This window comes from Lipophrys pholis (assembly GCF_963383615.2).
Source record: "Lipophrys pholis genome assembly, chromosome: 14".
Lineage (NCBI taxonomy): Eukaryota > Metazoa > Chordata > Actinopteri > Blenniiformes > Blenniidae > Lipophrys > Lipophrys pholis.
Window position 1 is genome coordinate 10,443,696 of NC_137633.1, and position 25,740 is coordinate 10,469,435.

At 42.9% G+C, this 25,740-nt stretch overlaps 1 protein-coding gene across 7 annotated transcripts in view; it reads right to left on the reverse strand.

Annotated features, from left to right (window-relative positions):
• Positions 1–25,740, reverse strand: part of qkia (QKI, KH domain containing, RNA binding a) — a 75,444-nt gene that overhangs the window by 19,826 nt on the left and 29,878 nt on the right. For all 7 annotated transcript variants that reach the window (XM_080480917.1, XM_080480913.1, XM_080480918.1 and 4 more), the window contains exons 3-4: positions 13,881–13,997; positions 6,224–6,367 (exon numbers count right to left, since the gene is read on the reverse strand). In XM_080480917.1, coding sequence (XP_080337043.1) covers positions 6,224–6,367; positions 13,881–13,997 — 261 coding nt within the window. The remainder of the gene's footprint in view (positions 1–6,223; positions 6,368–13,880; positions 13,998–25,740) is intronic.

A 25,740-nucleotide genomic window follows, 5' to 3' on the forward strand; every position in this document is an offset into this window, starting at 1 on the left:
TCGGTGCCTGTTCCTTTCCAGACTGAGTGGTTCTGATGGTGCTGCCATTGTACACTCTGCCAAGCCGGATGCATACTGGTGAGTACAGACACAACACCCCGCAGATCGCCAAGCTTGGCATCCATTAAGGTCCATCTGTCTGCCTTTCACAAAAAAAAAAAAAACACCATGTACTGTATGTTTGTTCTGAAAGGTGGTCCTTCACAAAGAGGAGAGAGGAGGGACAGAAGATTCAGGCGAGCAAAAGACACAGTCAAGCCTGCACATAAAAAAAGAAAAAGAAAAAGAAACTTGGTCTTGGCATAAGAGAACCAGAGTGAGAAACTAAACTTGATAACTGTTGGAAAGTTTTAACTTTGCCAGATGCTGCCAGGGCATCTATAAAAATAACACACATAATATTATGGAGTCATCTCTTAAATTCGGAGGAACTCCACAAGTGTAAGAATGTGTAAAACAGAACTTCAAATATGGGCGACAGACGGATGGAGGCAAGAGCGATGGAGACAGGAGTACAAGAGGGAGCAGGAAGCAGGAGTCAGGACACAAGACTGGTTTCCCTCTGTCCCACAAATGGAGAGTAGTGCTCGAGGCCACTGTCTGCTCGCTGCTGCTCGCATGCTCACTTTGTTCTCGGCAATGACAGTTTCATTCAGGGAGACATGCACTCGCCTCTCCGGGGCCAAAGTGCCCCAAAGCCAACCGGCTCTTTCTTTCTGTGTGCTGCTCTCCTTTCAAACCCAACCATTCTGGTGTTTTGAATGCACTATATGTGTGTCAGAGCGTGTTAAGAGTCTCAAAACCACACAATTCCCTGTCTTAATGTACTGTTGGTACATTACAGAGACTCTCTGCAGTCACTGCACAGATTCAGGCAACACTGGTTGACATAAACTGGAAGACCTTGCAAATCAAGTAATTTCACAAGTATAACAGGGAAAAACGAATAATGAAAGATCACAATCAACTTTGCAAGCAACCTGCTTTTTCCTACAGAGAATATGAGGTACCGCGTCAGAGGTTGACTTGTGATGTGACATATTTAGAATCAGGTTTTAATAATATAGAATGTATTCATGTCAACAATGTTGGCCTTTAAAACTGAAAATGATGTTCAGACCAAATATAAATGTCCTCCTGGCAACACTGAATTACCACTGATTTGATTCTAATAAATAACAACAATAACAAATCTAATAACTCTGCATAGATTTTCTTTTCTTGGTGTTCATGTTGCAAACGTTCCTCAGATGAGACATAGTGCCATTCTTGCATCCCTCTCATAAAATCTACTCCAAGACTATTGAGTTGAGCAGAGGCTTTCTATGAGCTTGAGTGCTTAAAAGCAAAATGTAAACAGAAAGACATTTCTCTCAGCACTTGAGCACTCTTATGTCGCCATTTGACAAATAGGAAATACAAGCAACAGTGACCGTGGCCGCATTATCAATCACTGATTTAAATGAGTTGTCATAGGGATTGATCAGATTACTGCAGATCACACAATAATACATTTAAAAAACACTTCAATAGACATAATATCACAGACATGGCACAAAGGAAGCCATCTCATCCAGTAGTCTCCTCTTTTTTACAACCCCCCCCTTCCTCTCTCCATCACACCCACTCACTGTGTAACAGTCTGTGTATTTTAATATAATTTAATACAAATTTAATGTATCCCTTGACTAACATGGTTACTGCCAATTAAAAAGTACATCGGCAGTAAATCATTTGGAGACGGCTGGAACTACATGGCGTGTGGCTGCACCCGGATCTGTGACGTCACCGCAGGTGTTCCCCCCCCTCTGCTCTCGAGCTAAAAATTCCTGCTTTAACCTAATTAAACAGAACTGACAGGATGTGTATTAAGCTGGAACCTGGTGCAGAGGTCTCACTTGGCCTTTTAATGAGGATTATACACAAACCTGTCAGGAAGACCAGGTTCAACCTGGTAGAAAGTCATAGGGATGTGTCGTGTCCTCTGTGCCGTTTCCAGGCTGTGATTTTTCTTTTTTTCTTTTCTGTGGTTGTCATCCAGGCTTTGTTTGACATGGGGAGTACATCTCAGCAGAAGATCATTGATAACATATGGAGGTGATTCACATGGATTTGGATTTAAGCTGTTGTCTGTTTACACAAGTCAGATGAGAGCTGACTCTTATTTGTTATGACGACGCCGTTCTGCATAATCTTGGCAGACACACAAGTCGGGCGTTCTGCCTTTCTCACAGTTGGTCAGAGTCTTCATGTCAGTCGCATGACAATGAATGCCTGCGGGCCCAACCAGTCCCGCTCGTCAAGTGACAGGAAGGGGAAGTGGAATGGGCCGTTCAGGGTTTTCTGCATGCCGCTCTGCAAGTATCTGAACGGAGGTTACCTAAAGTGCAGTGGGGCTGCGCTGCCGGCTCCGTTTGAGGGCCTTAATGAAGGACTCGGAGGATCAGCAGAGCATTTCAGTTAGTGTGTATGTGTGTGCATGTGCATGCATGTGGGAGCATTTTTCTGGGCGTGCACATCTGTGTGTGTGCGTCTGCTGTAGTGTGTATGTGCGCACTAGGGCAGGATCAGTGGAGTAAATCCACACTTGAAAGAGTAGCTCAATCAAGCTCTCCCACCCAGCTCTCTCTCCCTTCCTCCCGCTGCCTCTCTCATCTCACCCATGCTCCCCGGCTCCCAGTTCACATGGAGTTGAATAGTTCACAGGACTGGGGAGCAAAAGAGCAACATCAGGGGCAGAAAGAAAAGGCAGTGCAAATTTAAAAAGCTTCTCATCTGTACTGCCTTCCAGCTTCACATCTGCAGCGAGAATGTCAACGACTGTACGTAACAGAGTTTACTATTTGATTGTGATTTGCTTCAAAGTCACTCTGTTATTGTTCCATCCATCCATCCATCTATTTTCTTCCGCTTATCTGTTTCCGGGTCGCGGGAGTGGCAGTCTGATCACTGTCATCCAGATCACATCGCACCGATTAAGAAACAGCAGGTGGTGAGCCCACGGGAAGGTGGGACCCGGCGTGGGACACGAACCCACTACCCTGAGATTGTGAGTCTCACGCTCTACCAACTGAGCTAGCCGGGGGTACTCTGTAATTGTTAAATTCTCTAAATGTGAGAAAGTGATAATTGCGAAATGCCGCTATGTAGTTTGGTGAAAGGTCTGTAGAAGGTGTCAATACTTCTTTAATGCTACATGCATAATCGGATTAAATCCGTTAACTTTGCAGTCAGATAAAGCACAACAAAAATATCATCAAGGAAATTCAATGAAATTTAAGTATGTTGAATGAGTTGAATACCAAAAGCACAAACTAACTGAATCAAAACACTTTTTAACAGTAGTATTGGATCAAAGTTTAAAAGCAACAGCTCTACTTAAAGATTTGGAATAGAAATACTTCAAACAAAGTGATTTTTTTTTTACATATTAAAATGACCTCTTTCCCACTGAACATCACTGCAGTTACAAAACTAATTTCTCAGCATATAATTGGACACTATGAGCCAGACTGTGTAACTATAGCTTAGCTGGTTAACTATGGGGTTTTCCATGCCAGACATTCTGGTCCTCTGTTGCCAAATCAGTCAATTGTGAGATTATTCTAAAACAAAACTATCCTTATAAAGCCTTTAAAATCAGCTCAAGGCCAGGCCCGCAGACAAAACAACCTCTTGGTTATCACTCAATCCCCTGCGCTCCTCGTTTCATTTCCGCAGCTGGGCCCTCTTCAATGACAACTGAAGCCTTTTCCTTGAAAGAGAATAAAAAGCGTGACCTCATCTTGTTTCCTGCGCGATGTAATAAAAGCGATTTTACGCTGCCAAATGTGGAGAAGATGCCCTTCATTAGAACAGTGCGTATTCAGCACGTCCATACTTTAATCCAATTTAGTTTAGCACGATAAAGGGCATTACTGCCAACCAGTCCTACGCCCACTCCTGACACGTGTGCATACCGATACACACAATGACATGAAAAAAATATGGAGCGCTAAAGGGTTTTTGGATATATATATATATATATATTGCTCCGAGAGTGACGAGACACTTATTTTGTCATCGTGAACTGAAACCTTTGCTGATATTTTGATTCACTAAATGTTGGTGGGTGAAGCCATTGTGATGCTATAAGAAAAATCATCATAGTATTTCATCTACATTTGAGAGGAAACATTCAACCAACAATGTGCAGCTAATGGAAGGATCTTTTCATGATGTGTAACTGAGCAGAGAGTTCCTCTTGAATGGGGAAAAAAAGGGGCATTTAGTGGACTGCATGTGAATAATTAGCTCTGTTTGAATTATGGTGAGACTGAAACTTTTTATAAGCAGGGTTTGACGAGTGTCTCAAAAGAGCCAGAAGCTGCTTTCTTGTGCTTGAGGGAAAAAAAAAAAAGAGTCTCTCTTAAAACCACTCTATGTTTCAGGTACTGATTCACAAGACCATCTTTAATGGACTTGTCAGGCTGCAAAATGCACAGAGATTTCTAGAAAAGCGAGAAAGCTATTTTTTGCGGCACTCCATTCAGATGAGTTTTAGCTGCCAAGAGCTGTCACCGACTTAAAAGGGGTTCTGTTGTGTATGTGCCAACACATGTGTGCTAACAGCGAGTCATTCTGTGCGACTGTTCAGAACATTGTCGCGTCCAGATTTAAGCTTCATCCTCGAGTTTACGTGAGCAGACGCACACATGTTTGAGTGCATGTGTATGTGTCGGCATCCTTTGGGTATACATACAGGCTGTGGGGATCTTTAACACTCAAAAACAGAACAAGTAAATTTCGGAATGACAAGGGAGGCTGAACGAAGACAAGTCAATCCAGAAACAAGAGGACAAGAATTAAAGTGCTTTTCACACTGTCAAACAAGGCTGAGACCTCTCCGAGACTGAAAGGGAAGAAATATCACACTTAGAAGGAGCTATAAGAAGGCATCTCGGTGCAAGATGTTTGTACATAAGGCTGCGCTGCCTAAAAAAGTCTTATAGCCCCAGAACCTGCCACAGTGTGATGGACAGGCTGATTGGTGAATGTCCTGGACTGATGGATTTCATCACAAATTTGGATGCCTGCCGCGTTATTGTCATCAAGTCAAGTAACCTGTGACCTACAGTCTGTTTTAATTTGCGAGTGTCGGCTGAGAAGAAACGGAGCCTAAAATGAGTGAGCGCTGGTTAATGAGGGATGTTCCTTCTGCAAATTACTGAAATGTCCATCTAGAATCTAAGAAAAAGACAGTTTTCTTAGTCTCTACACAGCAATGTTATGCAAAACTATGTCATGTGATCAGTTCTTTTAAAGTGTGTACAAGTGCTTCAGTGCACATTTTTCATCCAATGAAGACTGTTGATCAATGTTGTTAAAAAATGTACTGCGCCATCCAAGTGCATCGTGTTCTACAGGGAGAATAGCATATGTGTTGCCCTCGGCTTTTCTGGGGGGGGGGGGTATGGGATTATTGGCTGGTTGTTGTAGAAGGCTTCCAAACAATACTACTGAAATATTGGACGCTGATAAAATATGATGCAGTCACATCTGCGGCAAATGTCCTTCGTGCCTTTGGTTCTCCCCAAGTGAAACAATGCAGAAAGAAAGCATCATTTTGCATTAACAGGGAAACATGTACAAAGCAAAGCAGCCTAACAAGGTTACAATTCAAGTGAAACTGCATATATAATCTAACCTTGCATTGCTGGCCCCATTTGCACAGATCACCAAACCCTGTGCATTGCCACCTGGTGGTAAATATGGGCCTTCAGCTGCCTACCCACATGGTCACCCCAAGTTTAGAACAAAAATACATGAAGCCTGCCAAAAAAAAAAATTAAATACCAGCGGCCCTGACCAGTGACATAGTGTATGAGGAAGTGTGGGCAGAGGGGAAGCGGAGATTAAATGTGCCGGTCGCAGGAGGTGTGAGCAGCTAGTTTTTCCTCTCCACTGGAGGTAGAGCCAACCTGTTCCCCTGGTCTTATTTATGGGAGTAAACAGGATGCTAACAGTGGGGTAGAGGTGATGTGCCATATGCAACTCAGCCATCCTGTTGTGTCGACTACGATCGCTGAGCACGGGAAAGCACTGCGGCGTTACTAAATCAAAAGGGAACCGTGTCATTTATCTTTCAGGAAAATTCAAATCATGGCACTCGTGGTAAACATTAAACACCTAATCAAGCGAGAAGCGGCTCCCGCTGCACAGAAGAGCTCGTGTATGTACTCACAGCGGGTACGAGGAGCTTCTTGACCTCCTCCACTGCTCTTCTCATCTTGAGCTCAGCTCTGGCCTGTGTGTCTTCCACTGTGATCAGGACATGAAGTTCTTCGTTTAGGTGTTCCCAGTTCGGCTTCCCTCTGTTCTGCTCCTCCTGGACACAGAAACGGGAAGAGCGAGAGAGACGGTGAGTGGATGTGACAGTGTGGGTGTGTTGGAGCACCAGTGCAGTAACACAGCATATCAGAGGAAGCAGAGGCAAGAGGCAGGCATACACAGAGGACGGCGAGGCCCTGTGAAGAGAAACAGGATGACAGCACCGGCCCTTTAGTCAGCTATTTAGGTTTAACTTTGAAAGGACACCCTTCTTTAATAGATCCCTCGCTTCACAGAGGCAAAGATGACAGCCAGCCCTGCAGCAATTAATATCAGTAAAAGATGGATGGATGCAGGGATCAGAGAGCGATGGATGGGGATTTTCAAACCATGCCAACTTTACTAGTAGGAATGAAATTATGATGTGGATGTAGTTCAAAGCGCTGCAGGACAGTGTGTGAAGATACATAAGGGGTCTGCATCAGGCGAGCATGTTTGTGAGGACAATACTGTTGCAGCAACAATAGCTCTCTCAGGGAGTCGTTTTCCTTTCTATAAAAAGGCAGAAGCCGAGACTCTCACAAGGTCCCAAACTGTACAATGAATATACCTGGAAGGCAAAATGGGCTGTATTCAAAAACAACCTCTGCTGCTGTTTTTTTCTTTCAAAATGGGTAAATAGGGAGCATTTTTGTGATTTGAATTGGTGTGGCAAAGGTTTCAAAATGCTTTCTGTTTCTGTTCCCACACTGAACTCTTGTGAAACGGTAACACTGGATAGAGACAAATGGCTCGTGGTGGCCTGACTAAACTCAGAATTGTGATTATAGCACATGCACTAGAGCCATTTTCTTCCTTCTTCTTGTTGCCCCACAGACAGTGAGTGCAGTGAGCCCACATTAAAAGCTTTTCAGTTAGAGTCAAATGTCACTGAAAGCTGGTGATATGATAGCTGACCACTTCCGACTAAGGTGAGAAGTTGAGGACTAGTTTGTTTAAAAACAATCTTGCATGCTTGACGGGTGACAGCGTGTTAAAACGATTGAAAGGGTTTTATAACCCTCAATTATTGAATTTGCATAAAAAATTATAAATTGTGATTTCTTTAGTAAGTCTCAAGCTGTCACTTCCTTCTGTTCTGTACAGTGTTGTTGACTCCCACCCATACAAGCCCCCCTCAACTTCAGATCACTCTTTTTTTTGGAGTAATGGGGTCCTGTGAGGGTGTCTAATTACAAACAATGCACTGTGGAGCACTGCAGGTGATCGACCTGACATCACACACACACACACACACACACACACACACACACACACACACACACACACACACACACACACACACACACACACACACACACACACACACACACACACACACACACACACACACACACACACACACACACACACACACACACACACACACACACACACACACACACACACACACACACACACACACACACACACACACACACACACACACACACACACACACACACACACACACACACACACACACACACACACACACACACACACACACACACACACACACACACACACACACACACACACACACACACACACACACACACACACACACACACACACACACACACACACACACACACCTTAGAGCCAGAGCCGAGTGCCACCCACCTGCTTTCTACTCTACAGAGAGCTGTTGCCATGGCACTGCTCTTTACAACACACACGCACACGCGCACGCACACACAGAAATAAAGTTCAATATTCCACTCTCGTTTCCCCCTTTTCCACATCCGGGTGGGTAGGAGTGGGGGCTACTTTCAGCAGCCAGGCCATTATTTAACCAGGGCTGTTTGCTTATGGCCTATTAGGGGACATGGGGACTGGAAGGTGACTCAGCATTTCCTATAGGGACAAGATCGACAGGGCATAAAGCCTGCTTTTGTATGCTAGGAGATAATATGAAGACACATGCTAGGCACACAAATAAGTAGCTAATGGCAAATTACTTAAATAGATTAACAAACGTCCGTCGCACATTCCAATCGGCCAATTCTGATTTAGTGTGAAGTGCAGTCAAATGGATCTGGGGGAAACCACACACACACTCGCATCAGCCTGACTGCCTGAGAACAAGGTCAGTGTGTGCCCTCTGAGAGAAAGTGACAGCATGACAAACAGGAAGAAGACTAGTGGGGGAGGGTGGAGGGAGGAGGGCGGGTGAGCAGGAATACTGGGAAGGCCTTTGAACACAATGTCCGCATTGGCCGACATGAAATGCCAAGGCAATAACCACATACCGGAGGGCAATCGGTTTTGTTAAAAATATGCAGTGTGAATGAACAGTATGAATACCGACTCGATAGAAGAGGATCAGAGGGAAAGACTGCTGGTTATGCTGTCCCACTTCCATCGTCTGTACAGCACCTGTTTGCCTGCTGGATTTCACACCCCTCAGCTTGAGCCCAATAAAATTGAAGGCCCAAGTTTTCACAACATGGCTGACACCACATGCTCAAGGTTAGAAAAAAAAAAAAAAAAAAAATAGCTTTTTTTTTTTTTTTTATCTTATAAGGCTCAGCACAAAACAAGAGGCACCGCTGTTTCTATGTTACTATATAGACCCTCTTTCAGTCTGGATTTGTTGCATAGCTTAAGGACATGTAGGATAGTACACAACTGCACATTATTTCCAATCCCTGGTACTTCACAGAAAACAGAGTGGGACTTGATGCATGTGGAAGCTATAGCTTTGTACTTAAGTAGCGAGGTATGAAACATTTTTACACTTCTACTTGTGTCCCACCCTGCTCTGAGTAGAGCCTATGCTAATGCCACTAGAGAAACTCCCAACTGAGTTCAGACCGACTGAAGCCTGATGCCAGCAGACCGAACAGGCATACAGTGGGGGGCTGCAGGGGCATGGAAGGATAAGAGAGGTCACATGAGGCTGGAGATAAAAAAAAAAAGGATCAGCGTTGATCAAGGTACATGAAATTAAAAGTGGGCTATAAACCGAAACAGGAAAAAGCAAGAAAATGCAAACGATTATTCTAAAGATAAACCTTTTTTTTATCCTGCATTTCTGTAAAACATACTGTAAAGTAACAATAGACTGCATCATTTTCTAATTACTTTAATTGATATTGAAATCGCAATTATCATGACGGAAAACACCCTAAATGTGTTAAGAATTAAATCCCCCACAATGGCTAATTTATTAGCAGTCTGGGCATTTAGGGAACTTGTAGGAGTACAGGGCATTGGGGCAGGGAAGGGAACCACTGCTCCAATCAAGTCTCCAATGAGATCATATATAGTTAATGTCACTCCTAATTTTTCTGAAAACTAGTCACAAGAGAAGTCTGAAAACTCCAAATATGGCAACAGATTTGGTAACACTGTTTCATGGGTCCACCATAGGGTGGTTTGTTGTGTGGAGGTCAAGCAGGTTCGTTATGCTGTTCTAAAGAGCAGACACAACTCTCTATTGGACATGTGATATGTGCATGTGAACATGTGAAGCAATTGCCTCTCAATTCTATTGAATTTAATGATCAAAATTGGACTAATTGCCACATGTGAGATCTGAATCTAAAAGGCTGGTAAGGTCACACTGCGTGTGACAAACTATCGCCGAGCAGCTCGCTTAAGTGTCACTATTTCCAGCTCTGTGTGGGAAGAAGATCCAAAGGATATAGTATAAATTATAAGCAGTGAGACACACTGTAATGGTAGCTCCACAGCCATTTATATGCTGAGACCCACTGCATCTATCCACCTTTTGGCCTTTTAGAGCCATTTGAAGACATTAACCCTGAGGCACCCGAAAAGTAATACCGGGTCATTGAAACACTTGGACTCTTGAGACTTAATAAAGACAAAACAAGCTTCCAGTGCTCTGGCAGAAGAGATGAGTAAAAAAAAAAAAAGAAAAAGGTTGGCTTCTGGTTTAAACAAAACAAGTTTGCTTGCTGCCGTGCCAGCAGGCTAATCAAATTCAGCATATCGGCTGCCAATGTCACATATTAGTTCATAAGCAATAAAATGTAGGAGCTGTGCTGTGACATCGTCTATTGGCTGCCAGAAGATGATAGTTCAAACCAGAGGCTTACTCGGCTCCCTCGAGTGACTGTGCTGATGCCACAGTTTTGGTTATTATGGGTTGGGGACAATCAGCAAGAAAAACAAAAAAAACAAATCAAAGCAAATTCGTTTGATAGAGAGCGCCTCGAAAAGTCTGAGAGGACATTTAGTTTGGATCTGAGTAACACTGCTGTCTGTTGTGCTAACCGTAATCTTGATGCGCAGCAGGCAAAATAGAATCAGGGAATTGTGGAGTGCAAAAAGGGGAAGGGAAATCCCAATTCCATGAGTGCATCGGTCGATATAACATCCCTGTAATTTAATTGCAGTTGTTTGTGCTGTTGTTTTGTATTAAGCAGGAGTGTAGGAGTAAAAAACAGAGACAGAGCTGCCATGGCAGAGCTAAAGGTGATGGGAACGTAAGCTCCACTAGGGGTCCTTCATAACGGCCTGGACTATAATTACAGGCGTGAGAGTTCGCCTATCCTACTTCAACAAATGTGTCAGACAGACTGGTTTTACTTCTCAGGCTTCTGGATGCAGTGTTGCGGCACTGGATTGCTCTACCTCGAGCAATCTCATCTGCTCCGCTTCAACCTGAGTTTTAACTAAAACAGGTTTGGTTAGTTGTTTTTTTAAACACTGTTTTCAAGGTGCGGCTGTTGGGATTCACAAACCGGAATACTTGTTCTGTGTTGGTTAAAGCTTTTTATTCAAAATACCCCCGTCTTTATTGTCTGCAGTTTATACTTAAGGTTTTGCACTAAAGCTGTAACTTTCAAATAATTTCAGTTGCCAATACATAAACACTGCATATTTGTAATTCAATCATTTTGAAGGATGCTAAATAAACATTGTTCGTCTATAAGCAAATACCTTTTCCATCTATAGTCAAAATAACAGGGACTTGATCTAAAAGGAATTCAACATCATAGCAGTATTCCTTAATTGAAAAAGCACTGCTAATGTAGATAAATGTGAAGCTAAAATAAAGTGCAGATCAAACATTAAAAGAAAAGACATTTCCATAGTTATGTTTGGTTAAGAAGTATGGAATACCATACCATACCAGGTGAAGAGTAGATGGCTCATGAATTAAAGATACCATGGGAAGTCAATGTGAAATTTGATTAACATATCTTTAATTATAAGCATTTGATCGTCTTTGTTTGATATATGAGTGTATATTTATTCTCTACCTGCTTATTTTCTCTTTGATCTGCTTTCGTCTCTCACCACTGTGCTTTATTTCACTCGGCTTCTCTCTTTCTCTCTCAGTCCCTGCTTCGCTCGCTCCCAGTGCGCGGCTCCAGTGAGCCGACTCTCCGTCAGGCAGTGCGGCCCATGAGGGAGTAACCAGCTGAATTATTGAGAGCATAAAAATGCTGCCGCTAATGGATCCTGAATAAACACACTGGCTAAGCTGCTGCCGTGGCATCCTCTGCTGCCACGGGGCATCAAGCTGAAAATACTGAGGCTGAGGAAGGAGTGACTGGAGGCTGTTGCTGCTGCGAGACACAGCTATGACACTCTGGAGCCATCTCAGAGCAATCGGGGGTCCAACAAGCAAACCTCATGATTGTTCTGATTCATGGATGGAAAAACAGATTAATCCAATGCATTCTCTCTCTCTCTCTCTCTCTGGGGAAAAAAAAAAAAAAAAGCATCTGTGCTATATGGCTGCATCCAAAAACAAAATGCATCTTTGTTTCCATTAACATTACGGCTTCAACCGCAACCATCGCTGACGCACTTTAAATGTTGGGTAATCCTGAACGACTTTCAATTTAAGTAAAGAAATGGTCCCGCTTGCGTTTATTGATTTGTAACACTTGTAACACACTAATTGTGTCAGGGGGCCTTTTCAAGTCTTGTCGCGGCTCTACAAAAACAGACGAATCAGTGAGTCATTAAGCTGGAAGATAGTGAGAGATTCTGAAGGTGATCACAGATTCATGTCATGAGCTAAGGCGAACTTCTGAAGTCAGTGTGTGTGTGTGTGTGTGTGTGTGTGTGTGTGTGTGTGTGTGTGTGTGTGTGTGTGTGTGTGTGTGTGTGTGTGTGTGTGTGTGTGTGTGTGTGTGTGGTTTCTACATGCATGAGCATGTACCCTCCCTTATAACTACTACTGGATCTAATTCCAAAGAAAGAGCCATAGCAGAGTGTCTTCATCTTGTTCTACGATAATGAACACACTCCAAGGGAAATGGGGAGATGAGATAGAAATTAAAAGACGCGTGAAGAAACCATAAAAAAGAAAGACGGACGAAAACGTTGGCCCTGCAGCATACGGGAGCTTCTAAGATTATGACTCGACTGAAAGTCTGTAGGTCTGTGTGAGTTTTAATTCCTCCGCTGCGGTCTTTTATTATGAAATACAGTGAACCCTGTGTGTAGAAAAAGGTGGCTGCCATATCAAGTGCCAAAAACTGATTTATGTAAATAGGCTACAATATTTCATTACTATCTGGCAAGTCTGAATAACTAGGAAGTATAAGTAAATAGTAAAGAGAGATTAAAAAAAAACAAAAAAAACAACCTGATTAATCTCCAAAAGGTGTCACTCAGTGATGGGGGAAAAAAAATAAACAGGAAAAACAGCCCAAAGCTGCCATTATAGCACCGTTTGAAGCCCATGGGCAAATATGCACAGATGCTTGAAATACCACAATTTTCAAAACTGTCAATTTGTCCTCACGGTAACTTCAAAGTAGATCACTAAATCTGATCTGACACACGTGAGACCCCTGTGGGCATGCACATGAGCTAGTGCTGCTTCGGCAATTAAAGTTCAAGTTTGTTCAATTATCTGCGTTGGCTGAATGGTATGGGGAGTCAAAATGGAACATATGCAACTAAAATACTCCATTTCAGAGAAGGCCGGCCTGAAAGAACTGCAACAGTGGACTACCAGACATGATTTTAATTGTTCTCTGGAAAAGTGCAGGTAACAAATTAGGGGGGATGAAAGGAAAAAAAAAAGAAGAGGTTTCTGCACAATTCCCCCCCCTGTTGGTTTTAGGACATGTAGACACAGAACATTAGCCTTTTATGTCTACAACCTCAGCTCAGGAGGTCCAGAAATAGAGGCTGCCCTGGCCTCGGTCGCCTGCCTTTACTACTGCCTTCTGTACTTTCCACTGCACAGCAGTTTGCAAACAGCGCTATCAAATGTCAGCGTGCAGCCACGAGGCATCCACCGAGCGTGTGCCTGCGTCATATTTCTACAGGGATGGTGTGAAGTTTTTGTGTGACAACTGTCGCACCGAATGGCAAAACACCGAACGTACTGTTCAAAAGGCAGCAGTAAAATATTGTAAAGAAAAATAAATCAGCTTCAGTATAATTTGTTAGTTTTTTTTTAACCCCCCCCCCCACACACACACACACACACACACACACAGATCTGTTTCTGTGTGACTGAAATTTAATGAGGGAGTTTATCATCAATAAATGGCGTACGAGAAAAGCACTGGGCTCGATAAGCTTACCTTCTTTTTGTCTCTCATGGAGCTCTTGCCTCGCACCATGATTTTGCATCCCGTCTCTGCTTCCAACTGTTTGGCTGTGAGTCCCCGGGGCCCGAGGATTCTCCCCACAAAGTTATACTGCAGAGACACAGAGAAAACAGGAGGAAAAAAGTTAATCTCACTGCCAAAAAAAAAAAAATAAAAAAAAAGCATAGACATTTACATTCCGTGGATATCAAGATTTGAAATCAGCTTCCATGAAGCATGCTGGGAATCCGTCCTCTGCTGCAACAACCACAAACGACACAAAACACACACATGGAAATGCTTCTTTTTTTCCTTTTTAAGACAAAGCGGCACATGCTAAAGCTGCATGATGTGAGGTGACCATGCAGTGTGTAATAATATTCTCTGGCACTGCAATAAAAATATGATTTGTGGTAAATACAAACACTTATGTAGATGATGATCAAGCATTTTTTCCTACAAATAACAGCACTCTGTCTCTTGCCCCTAATTTACACCAGCTGGGGTTTTTGGTTTTTTCTTCCCCACATGCATCTGCAGCTTCCAACACCGGCAGCAAGGCGCTTATCTGACTGTCGACATTTCTTCTTTGATTTAAAAAAATATATATAAAAGGTTATTAACTGATTCATAGTGCCTTTTCTTTAGGAACTGCATAAGTTTAAATAGATTTCGTGAATCGTGAGCACGCCATCCACGGAGCAAAAGACTGAGCTCTTGCAGGTGGAAACACAAGCTTTGCTTATAAAGACCTTAAAACACTTTGAAGGTTTCGGTGCATCCATAACTCACTGGAGCCGTGCCCGATGTGCCCGACTTCACGCGCCTTCTGATCGGCTAGATAAGTTGACCATGAACGCACAGGTGGTGAAAACATCCATCACAAGTCAATTTTTGCAATGTGTTTTGTTCAAGTTGATGTTACATTAATGACACATTTGCGATATTGTGTGCAGTCTGCGTACACATTCAGCTCACAGGATGACTAAAACAGCTGCGTTAGGTGCTCAGTTCCCCTACCTCTCCATGGTGGCAGCACAGTCAAATTCCATAGAGAGATCTGCTTGCCCTTATTTTAAAACCCTTGCTATGGTCTAAATATTTTATATAAAAACAGAATATTAACTACAGTGTATTACTCAAGCAGGAAGTAGCAGGGAGGAAACGAGTGGAAAAATGGGGCGGAGATGGTGTTAAAAGGAAGGAGAGCTTTGGGACGTGGTAGTGGGTGGTGTGATTGACAACCTTCTCATCAAGAACACCCCCCCCTTTCACTGATGGGCGCCTCTGGAGCTTTGCCCCGAAAGGAAATACATTTATTGGTGTAATCCTTCACACATGAAAGTGGTTTGCAACAGAACGTGCTGAAATAATCCAACACATTTTTTTTTTTTTTGCCAAAACAAAAACAGGAGGAGAGGAGGAGCACGCTGATGCGAAAAGAGGTAAACAAACCACCCGTGTTTCAAGCGAGCGTGCAGCGTCTGGTCGAGAGCATGATAGGTAAGACAGCTCTGACACCATTAAAATAAGATCTTTTTACCGAGGCAAAATTTCCAAACCTGAAATATTCAAATGCTCAGCGGCGTAGCAGAAAGCTTTCCTTGACAACCAAAAGCACAACTATCCGTCTCTTGGGCCGGTACAATGAGCCGTGACACGTCTGCATTAAATTCTTAAATGCAGTCACATCTGCTTATGCACTCGGCTGCACCACTCGCACAACCCGAAAGGCCAGTCAGAGAAGTCACATTTAATTACAGTGGGATTACACATTGAACAGGGTGTTGATGTATTCCCCTAAAACAAAGTAAACACTGGTGAGGACAATCAGAAACTCCGGGCTGTTTTTCCTCCTCCCTGTCGGTGGGCTTGCCAGCGTCCCTCGGCGTGTCTTGAACAGGAAAGACACACCCTGTGGCTGCAGAGATGCTGGCGTCCTTACAGATGATCTTAGCACGGGGAAAGCCGGGTTTTGTGAATGTTTCTCCGTCACAAGGCAAATGTCTGTTTGGTTAACTCCAATAAAGGAAACTGGTGCAGGGGCTACATTTCAGGCTGTGAATGACACCTGAACTTTGAGGTCAGCCACCGACCAAGCACAATATATGTTGGCCTGCTCCTGATTTCAAAATGCACGCACGCACACATGCACGCACATGCCCAAGAGCACCGAAGAGAGAGCTGTCCGTCTGCATCACAGTACCCGCTGCAGACAAGGGTGAACCCTGAGCTCCGGGCATGATGGTGCTGCTTTGGTCCTCACACACACACATACACCCACAGACACACACATTTTGAACCAGCTGAGTGAAGCTACAGTGACAATACCCATGTTGTTGTTATCCGGCCTTCTTTGCAAACACATTCCCATTTTTGTCAACACACACACACATAAATAGCACCTTCAAAATAAGTCAAATGTCTGTCAAAGTTTCCTGTGACCGAAGAGGCTTTCAAGCTTTAAAATCCCATCAGATTCAAAGGTTACAATTCTATTAAATGTTTACAGTATGTGACTTACAAAGCAAGCTTCACATATTAAACAGAGTAGGGTGAAGGAAATAGTGTCCACTCTTGAATCTGGGGTGGTGGCTACTTGCAAAAGTGCTACAGAAAAGGCATTTGATATCTGATTCTAGGCCTTTATACTGTCTAATACTGCGCTCCCTCCGACGGCGGAAGGTGTTCACGGAGAACGTGAATATGTTGATGGCAATTGCACTTGACAGAGAGCAGCGGTCTGATGGAGCACAGCCCAAAGAAATAAAGAGAGAAAGGATCAGTGAGAAGATGACACAAAAGGAGAGAAGACTGGGGGAAAAGTGACAGTCATTTTGTGTTTCCCAGCACTTTGTTTGGAGGACCATTATGGGCACGAAGGGGCCAAGTATTTGTACATTTTCCCACTCCGCCTGCTGACGAACCAACGAGTCAGCTCCCTCAGAGAGGCCACAAGAGTAAAAGTCTGTTTCTGATTCGCACACAAACACACACAGATGTGCACAAACAGCACTTAAAGAAAATGCTCCACATCAAAGATTTTCTTCAGTGGTTTTTAGAGTGTGGGGCGGGCTGCTCCTTAGAGTGCTAGAAGGCTTCAAGGGTTGCAACAGCAGAAACAAATCTGTCAAGAGTTGCCACTTCCCTTTTTCAATGTGCCCAAAGAAATTCCCAAATTAAACAAGTAAATTTACTTGCATTATAAAATACGCTTTACAGTAAAACTATAAATGAAACAGTTGCCACAGATAAATAACCAAGTATTTAAAATTAACTCTACACCTGGATTTTTGGTTAGACGTGAACAGCTAGTTTACATCATGGCCAGCAAAATGAGTTTCTTTAAACATTCAGATGTGGTGGCTAGACTTCATATATAGTTTAATTTGTAGGATATCTACTTTCAAATGTCCCAGCCTGGATTGAAGAATCTGAGTCTTAAGAGGTCTGCTTTGAAGAGACCTGGTAACGTCTAAAGCAAACTTTGAACATCACTTGAGAGTCAGTATTTTTAAAGAGTCAAGGAGCATGAGTCTGGTTCAAACAGTCCAGGTGAGTATGAAAGAGTTCGGCTGTAGTTTGAAAAATAATTTCACCAAACAATTGCTTCAAAAGAACATTGACCAATGAAGCAGAGAATAAGCAGAGATGTAGTGTTCATTGCCTGTGGATTCAAACAGCCGTTAACAATAATCACTTATGTGAAAAACATTGGGGAGTCTGAAACTAATGTGAAAAACAGCTTGGTGTGAGAAATAGCATGTGCTGTTTTGACAGTTGGGGGGACGGGGGGCTCATTAGGATGCCTTGTTTTTCTTTTCAAGTTTATTTGTTTCCGGAAATCTGGATTTATTACAGTATAGTTGCACTTAGTTTGATAATGTATACTTAGGATAGGGCTGTATTGACTGTTCATGCCTTCCTCTTCCACCTGGTGGGGGTTAGACATTGTCCTCGTGCATGGTATTATGCTGAGGGAGCCAACTTCGGTTTTAAGCTACTGAAATGTAGAAACAATGGACGGCAGTCAAATGATCACAAGGGTACAGGGCCACCCGAGTCTGCCAGTAATTCCACTTAGTACAGCCAAAGGAGCAGGTTTGATTCTGCCCTGGAGCTGCCAAATACACTAGCTGTTCCCTTGGTCCACTACCTGCCCTCCTCCACACTAACTAAAAAAAGAATAGGTTTCATTGTCTGTATTGGTGCCGTTAAATCGACTGCACTGGCTCCCCAGACTGAGGTCTTTAAAAATGTACTGTCAAGGAAGTACAGTGGCTGCTGGCTTGATTTTCAGAGCTTTGTACCCTTTAGGAGCCCTTGAAGCAGCCACTAGTGACGGGGCCAATCATTAAAATTTAACAGGCTTTTAACAATCAAGTAAAATGATGATGATTATGAACAGTTAAAATCCGCTCCCATTACTCCTCCCGAGTTACACTAAAACATTCCAGGTAGTAGCTTATCTCATCTATATTTAAGTTTCTACATTAACACTAGCATAACAGATATGTAAAGATAGTGTGCAAAAAAAACAAAATAAAGAAAACAATGAAAAACCTACACAGACTCTTACATAAGCATAAAGCCCCCTTCAGGACAAGGGCTTACACTGACATTAAAAGGGCCTTTGTTTAGCCTCAGTTATCGCTACTCCACAGGCGTGTTATGTTGTGAGCATCTACACTGCGACGTACCGAGTGAACTTTTGCAGACACTCTCAACACCCAGAGCTGATTATCACACGCATTTGTGTGGACGGGGTGTCCTGGTTTGTTGGATTTTTTTTCCTTCTTGTGTGTGAACGACTAAGAAACAACAGCAGTTCCACCAACAACGCTCACAGAGGCAGAACAATTGTGCCTTTGACGATGCTTGTTTGTGGTGGTGGAGAGACAGGAAATGAGATCATGCTGAGGGCTCTGGCTATGTGCACGGAGGGCTTATCGAAGAGCCTGGCCAGGCCAGGGGGAGAATACCAATCACTTATTAGTCAGCCTTGCTAGGCTTATGGAAATGAGGGATAGTTCATTCAGTGCAATGTATCAAAGCAAGGTGGAATGTGGTTTTTCCACCACTGCGTATCGCTGCAACTCTCAATCTCCCCCCATCGCTTCGCTCACCGGAGTATAAACCTCTCATAATGTTGGAAAGCATCATTGTGAGACAATAATACTAACCATTTATGACAGCAAAACGCCCACTTCCCTCATACATTCCACCTCATTTCACTAAAATTACAGTCTTTGAAGGCCTTACCAGGAGCAAAAAGATTAACGCCAGTCTCGGACTATAAAATCCCATTTCCTTTAGCAACTTCTACCTTCTTCCTCCATTAATATCTTCTAGAAACCGAGCAGGTTCTACCTTGATGTCCGTGGTATATATACATCCTGCAAGTTAAAACAGGCCCAGCAAAAGGTTCAATCAGCCGGTGTGATGACATTTCAAAGTGTAGAAATTTAAAAGAAGGCATTAACTGCAATTTTTCCCTAAAGGTTATTGCTATTTTTAATTGTCCACCAAGGGTCATAGTTTTAGTCCGATTAGGAGACAACACCACAACAATCCAACCTAATTCTGAACCGCAGAACAATGTCCCAGAGTATACTAGCTACCGTACATCATAATGAATGAGTGTATTATAAAATGCGCAGTCTGAGAAGCGACAGTGATAGTGTACAGACAAACAATGGGATTTTTAGGATTGTACTTGTAATTCTTTGAGATAAAATAAAAGGGAAAGCTTGCAGGTATTAATAGGGTAATACACTAACTTTTAATGGTTTGGCCCAATTGAGACCAAAGTTAGCCGCATGTGGCCTGTGAACTCAAAGAGGGAAAGCAAGCACTCAAACTTGGTTGTGTACACGATCTTGCTTTTCCTCTTCTGCTCATCTGTCATCACCATGTAGGATGTGGGTCTCTTGAAGAAATACTCAATGGTTACTTTTGGCAATGCACATCCTCCATAGACATTTCCCAGCAGTGTGCCTTTAACTGCTTGTGAATGTTCAACCAGAAAAGTCACTTCATTCTTCATATTCCATTATATTTCCCTTGTGTTGCAGCACGATCTGGACAGTCATGCACAAACCCCCCCACAAGATCGGCATCTGAAGAATACGTATAATTGAGAAAACCCAGACATTATTTTCACTAGTGTGCATACTTTATCTATAGGAAGGACAGTGGACATGAAGCAAGGGTGATGAAGGAGTGAAAAATTACACTTAAATTCCAGTGGTGACATTTTCCCCTCAAAGCCCTATAGGCTTCAAAGCTCCCAATTCAGCACACCCAGCATTTAGTGCCTAATCCATAGCTCCTTTGATAATTCTGTTTGGGTTTATTTCGGGGTTGCAGGCAGGCTGGAAATCCAGAAGAGTGAGGATGGCGAGATGTAAAGTGTGAAGATTGATGTCAGCTCCAAGTTTGGGAGACACGAGTGCAGGAAGCACAAAGCAAAGTTTGTGAACTTAGAAATACAAGCAGCAGAAAAAAATGTGGAAAAACTGAGCCAGAACATGCAAAATGTGGCGCAGTTTCTCTTTCGGTGTTCATTTAAATATTAGTTAAGTCAACACAGCAGCTTGACAAAGCAGGAAAAGTTGTTGAATGATGAGAGTCACGCTACTTTACACAAGCCTGTATTCAGAGAGGAGTAAGGGAACAGTCGGATTTGTCCCAACACGCCGATATCTAGTTTTTTGTAATTGGAAATCAAGTAAAACCAAGCAAAGCAGTGAAGCCACACTCTCATGAACTGATTAGCAATCAGCTTCTTTGCCCACGATTCATCAATGTTTGACTCATTCATCATTCAACTGGCAAGCAGGTAACTAGCCAATCATATTCATGCCGGTACACAGAACAGGCTTTACAACTTGGCAGTTATTCAGCTCTCCTCCGCTGCCCATTTCACATGCAGAGCTAAAACTTTTGGTAGTTTTGACGACGCACAGAGCCTGCATTAGTCTGGGTACCATGCGGGAGATCTCGTGTTCACATGGAGATATGAGATCTCTCCGCAGGGGAGCCGTTGATGAAAAATGTTCAAATAAGCTCAGATAATTTGAGGAATGTGTTTATTTGTAAAAAGTATTGAAATCACGGCAATGGCAAGCCAGTACACTGCATCCAATATCAATCTATGTGATATTCTACTTCAGTATGAAACCCTGTTTTACCTTGTCAGGTCACAAAGAAAAGGATATTGATGCTATTTTAACAACAACGGCATTGAGCATGGTTAAGGCCTCCAAAATCCAGCATCGGTGGGATGTAGTTTGTGCGTGCAGGCGCAATAGAAAAAGGCCGACACGACATCTATAGTGTCAGGTGAATGAAGCAGGCGAAGCACACAAGGCTCAAACCCGTGACTCACCAGTTAATGATGTACAAACCGACTGGCTCAAAACAACGCACAGCACCGTCCACCTGCTGTGTGCGAGCACCAGTGGTGTCATGCAGGCAGAATTAGCGCAGTTATCAATACGCTTTTAACAGATTACACTGTTTTGCTTTTGTCATACTAACCGACGACAACAAATAAGAGTTTTCTCGGTTTAAATTATTGCTGTAATTGCATCCTTATCAAATGGCTAACGAGAAAATCGTCCATTCATTAAATTATTATCAGCATGCATGGATGGTTAACTGCAGTTATCAAAATCCACCACTCTGCCGTTCTATCATTGAGGTGAAGCAAGGTTTGGGGCGCAACAATTCCAGAACTAGTAATGACTTAAGGGGGTCAGGAGGATATCAGGAGCCGGCATGATAAGTGATGACGCCCACGTGGGAACGAGCTTAATGACTTTCCCTGAGCGAGGAACTAGCTGGTTTGGCCGGGCAATTTTACCGCAGTGAAACTGAGAGGGCCGACACTTTGTCGGCTTTAAAATCAGTCCTCCTGAGTCTCTGTGGCTTGAGGTGAAGCACACACATTGCACACCATCACTAAAATAAAACCTGGAAAATAAGCATGAGTTTACTTTCACAGCAAATACACGTCCTAAAAGAATCATAACAACAAATATGATGATTCATTGATTGGACACATATTTTAATTGACAGTAATTAGAACGGTTATAATTCAAAATAAATAGAGCTATAATTTAAGGTTTGGCAGGAGGACAATTAAAAAACAGAATTCCCACAAAAAGTCGTTAAAAAGCATCAACAATTATAGTATTGTGATCCCATTTGTTTTCAAGTAATACGAGATGGCATGTATGCAGTCTGTTAATAATACATTTTACTTTGAGTGCTTATCATAAAGCTAAATGCAATTTATCAGTAGTATAATGTAACATCTTCCCATGTATTAACTAAAACATTAACATGACTGATGCATACATCTAAAACAAGTTTTTAAATATGCTTATATTGTTCATTTCTTATTCAAACAGACAATTCATTTGCAGTGTACTACTCGACTAATTTACTTTGAAGACACAGTCTAATAACCCAAAAATCTCAACCTGCAGCAGGGGGAACAAACATCTGTTCCTTTGAAGCTCTTCACTTTGGAGACGATGGGAGGAGCATTCAGGGGGGAAATAGAGTATGGGCGTGTTTCAAAAGACTGTATTGCCGAGGTAAATGACTTAGACATGACAACCCCTGAACTCTAGACAACCGCTAATGCCACACTAAGCAACAGCACAGCTTTACTTGCATACTTTTTACAGACCCATCTATATAATCAACGTTTCCTTCATCCCGGGTGTATACAATCTGCTGAGAGGAATTCACAGCCGTTTACCAGTTGCTCAACAGTCTACGTCCTGGGGGTCCCGTTTCACCGAGTCAGCACAGCTGAGGTGGCGTCAGTGTATGTTTTCAGTCCTAAGCATTTCTTACCACAAAGCGACCTGCCCACAACCCACCTGGGCATTTAGCAGTTGGCAAATACAAACACACGGAGGGTAAATTAGAGGCGAAGACACACTTAAAAGACATGTCACACATCCCATCCCATCTGATGCCTGAAGGTCAACGGAAATGACATGCTGAGCCGTCAATCAGTTGTGTATCTAGAGTGTGTGTGTGTGTGTGTGTGTGTGTGTGTGTGTGTGTGTGTGTGTGTGTGTGTGTGTGTGTGTGTGTGTGTGTGTGTGTGTGTGTGTGTGTGTGTGTGTGTGTGTGTGTGTGTGTGACTGCTCAGAAGCAAAGCGGAGCCGCAGATAGCATTTAATTGAAGGTTGAAGTTATCAGATAGCCTGCGACTCCGCTGTCAGTCAAGATGCAGTCGCCACGGCGACGCTTCACAGTGTTCTGCACCGCTGACGACACCAGGAAATGGCTGACTTTGAAGAACGAGGGGGTGGGTGGACCGACGCAGACAGAGCGCCGGCGACGCAGGCAGACACACAAACACATTTGCGGACAGATGTGGGACGCGCACACACACACACACACACACACATACACAGGAGAGGGACACACTTAAGGGAATTAGAGTAGAAGCATGCTGGCAAAGCAAGTTATTTTGGTAGAACTGACATGCTGCACTGTATCGAGGCACCAGGACAATCTAATTATCTACTGGTGACGCCTAAGCAGGCGACACGTCTGTGACGTGACGGAGAAAACCCAACAGGGCGAACATGACCTCAACCTTTGAGAATGATTACAAAAATTTGTTCGAAACTGAGCAGGAAAATAAAAAGTAGATGGGGCCATACTGTCAACAATGACAAATGCTGCACAGGAGGTGTGTCAATGCAAAGAACAAAACAGACACATTGGCCATCATTCTATTCTTTCGCGGAAGAACCTCAAATTGCGCCAGCAAGCCAGACTTATACATGCATTTTCAATAGGGGAATCTGGGAAATCAGACAGAAATGTGAGAGTGGGGATAAGACTCCCCAGTCTAATAATCTTCATTACACTTTCCTTTTGCAGTGGGCAGATGAGGATAGAAAGTGACATGTTTCTTCCTCCCTTCATTTCTCTCTGCTTTCCCTTTCCTCACTGATCCTGCATCATCCCCTTTCTTTCTCTGAGGCGGAATGCTCCCCTCTTTATCCTCCTTGGAAACACAAACTGGATCTAAAGATACTGTGGCTCCCTCTGTGTTTAAATTATTCTAAACCGCAGAGTGCGAGGAGCTTCATGAGGAAATCAGCTGAACGCGGAGGCACTTTATGCCATTGTCTGCTGTTCGAATAATGAATCCCCACATTTTATTCTCTCTCTCCCCATCCCACAAGATTAAAATTACAAATATCAGTGAAAGCAGCAGTAGAAAAAAGGGAGCAAGATAAAGGATTAGGTGCATGACTTATTAGAGGTCGCTGTGGTAGCATTCAAAAACTATTAACCTTGGAAAAAAGGCTGATGTTTGAGTGCACCTGTTGGAGTTTTTGCACACTAACCCGGTTTCAAACGAGTACATTTTCTGAGGAAAAGGAGAGGTAAGGCTAGGAAAAATTAATTTCATTTAGATTTGCTGCTGATTTCCCTCGGCTCCTATCATCACATCTATATATATCAGCACTATCTGGCATTTCGCCTTTCCCGGCTGACTTAATGACCACACTGTGGTGGAGAGATTGAAAAAGTGCAGACCAAAATAAGAGTGAAAAAATGTGCGCTTGATGACAGCTCTTCTATTTTTATTCCTTCGCATTTGCCTGTGCCTCTACACTTGTATTTCCATGTCCGTGTGTGTGTGCTCTAATTTGTGCTTCCTAAGGTCATCACTGAGTCATCTCAGCCACCAGGGGGAAGCCTAATTAATTTAGTAGCCTTCCCGACAGCTCGTAAACACAATACAGATTTACAGCAGAGCTGTGCACAGAGCAGCGTAACACAGCCAGCGAAGGGAACACAAGGGTCAGCTGAAGATGTGCCACACTTTTAATAGTGTGTGCATGTAAGAGTCTCTACAGTCACAGGTGGTACAGACTGTTCCACAGACCAGCCTTTAACAGAGACCTTCCTCACTCTGCTAAAAAAAAAAAAAAAATCTTATAAGGCCGTTTGTAGGGATGGCACAGAACCTACAGTCTGACGTCGGCAGCAATGAAAAGCATGCCTTATGTCTTTAAATAGCAGCTTCTGCACACATGATGAATTGAGTCAGAGAAAAGCCTATAAGGACAACCAGAAGTGGGCAGCCCTAACACACAGTACGTAACGCACAACAAATAACTTTTTGATGCCTTCTTACAGTTAATGGCCAGTATTTCACTTTTAGATTCATAAGGGGCTTTCAACAAAGGTCATTAAAATGTTAGCAAACACACATAATAAAGCACTTAACTGAATTAAGTGGTTCACTATAAGCGCTGCAACTCAAGAATGTCATGCATTTCCACATATGAATAAAAGGTATTGCCTCCTCGAATAGTCCTAGACTCTGATTGGCCCATGAACCAATTTAAACATGCAATATCGTTGTTGAATGATTAGTTTATTTCAGCTGCGGACTCTGCCCAGCTTTATTATTGCAACTTTCAACATTAAAAGCCAGAAAATTGTTCTAAAAATGCTGGCCTGTCCCAAACTTGTGATGCAGCCTGAAATACCTTGTTCGCTAAAACTAAAATGTGTTTAATTTAATGCCAGAGAAGGACAAAGAAAAATGGATAATACTCAAATCGGTTAAACAACTTTCCAGCGATTAATTAATCAATTAATTGATTGGTTGGTTCAGCCATAAAGCCAATACGTTACTTTAATACTGAGCAATCTCATTAAACGTTAAGGAGCTATTTTTAACGTCACAACGGCAAAGCTGGAAAAGTTGAGCTGAATTTTGCTGAGGCACCACATAAATTCAATTAGACAGACACTAACTAGGGTAAAAAATATAGCAGCACTTAGTGCAGACATG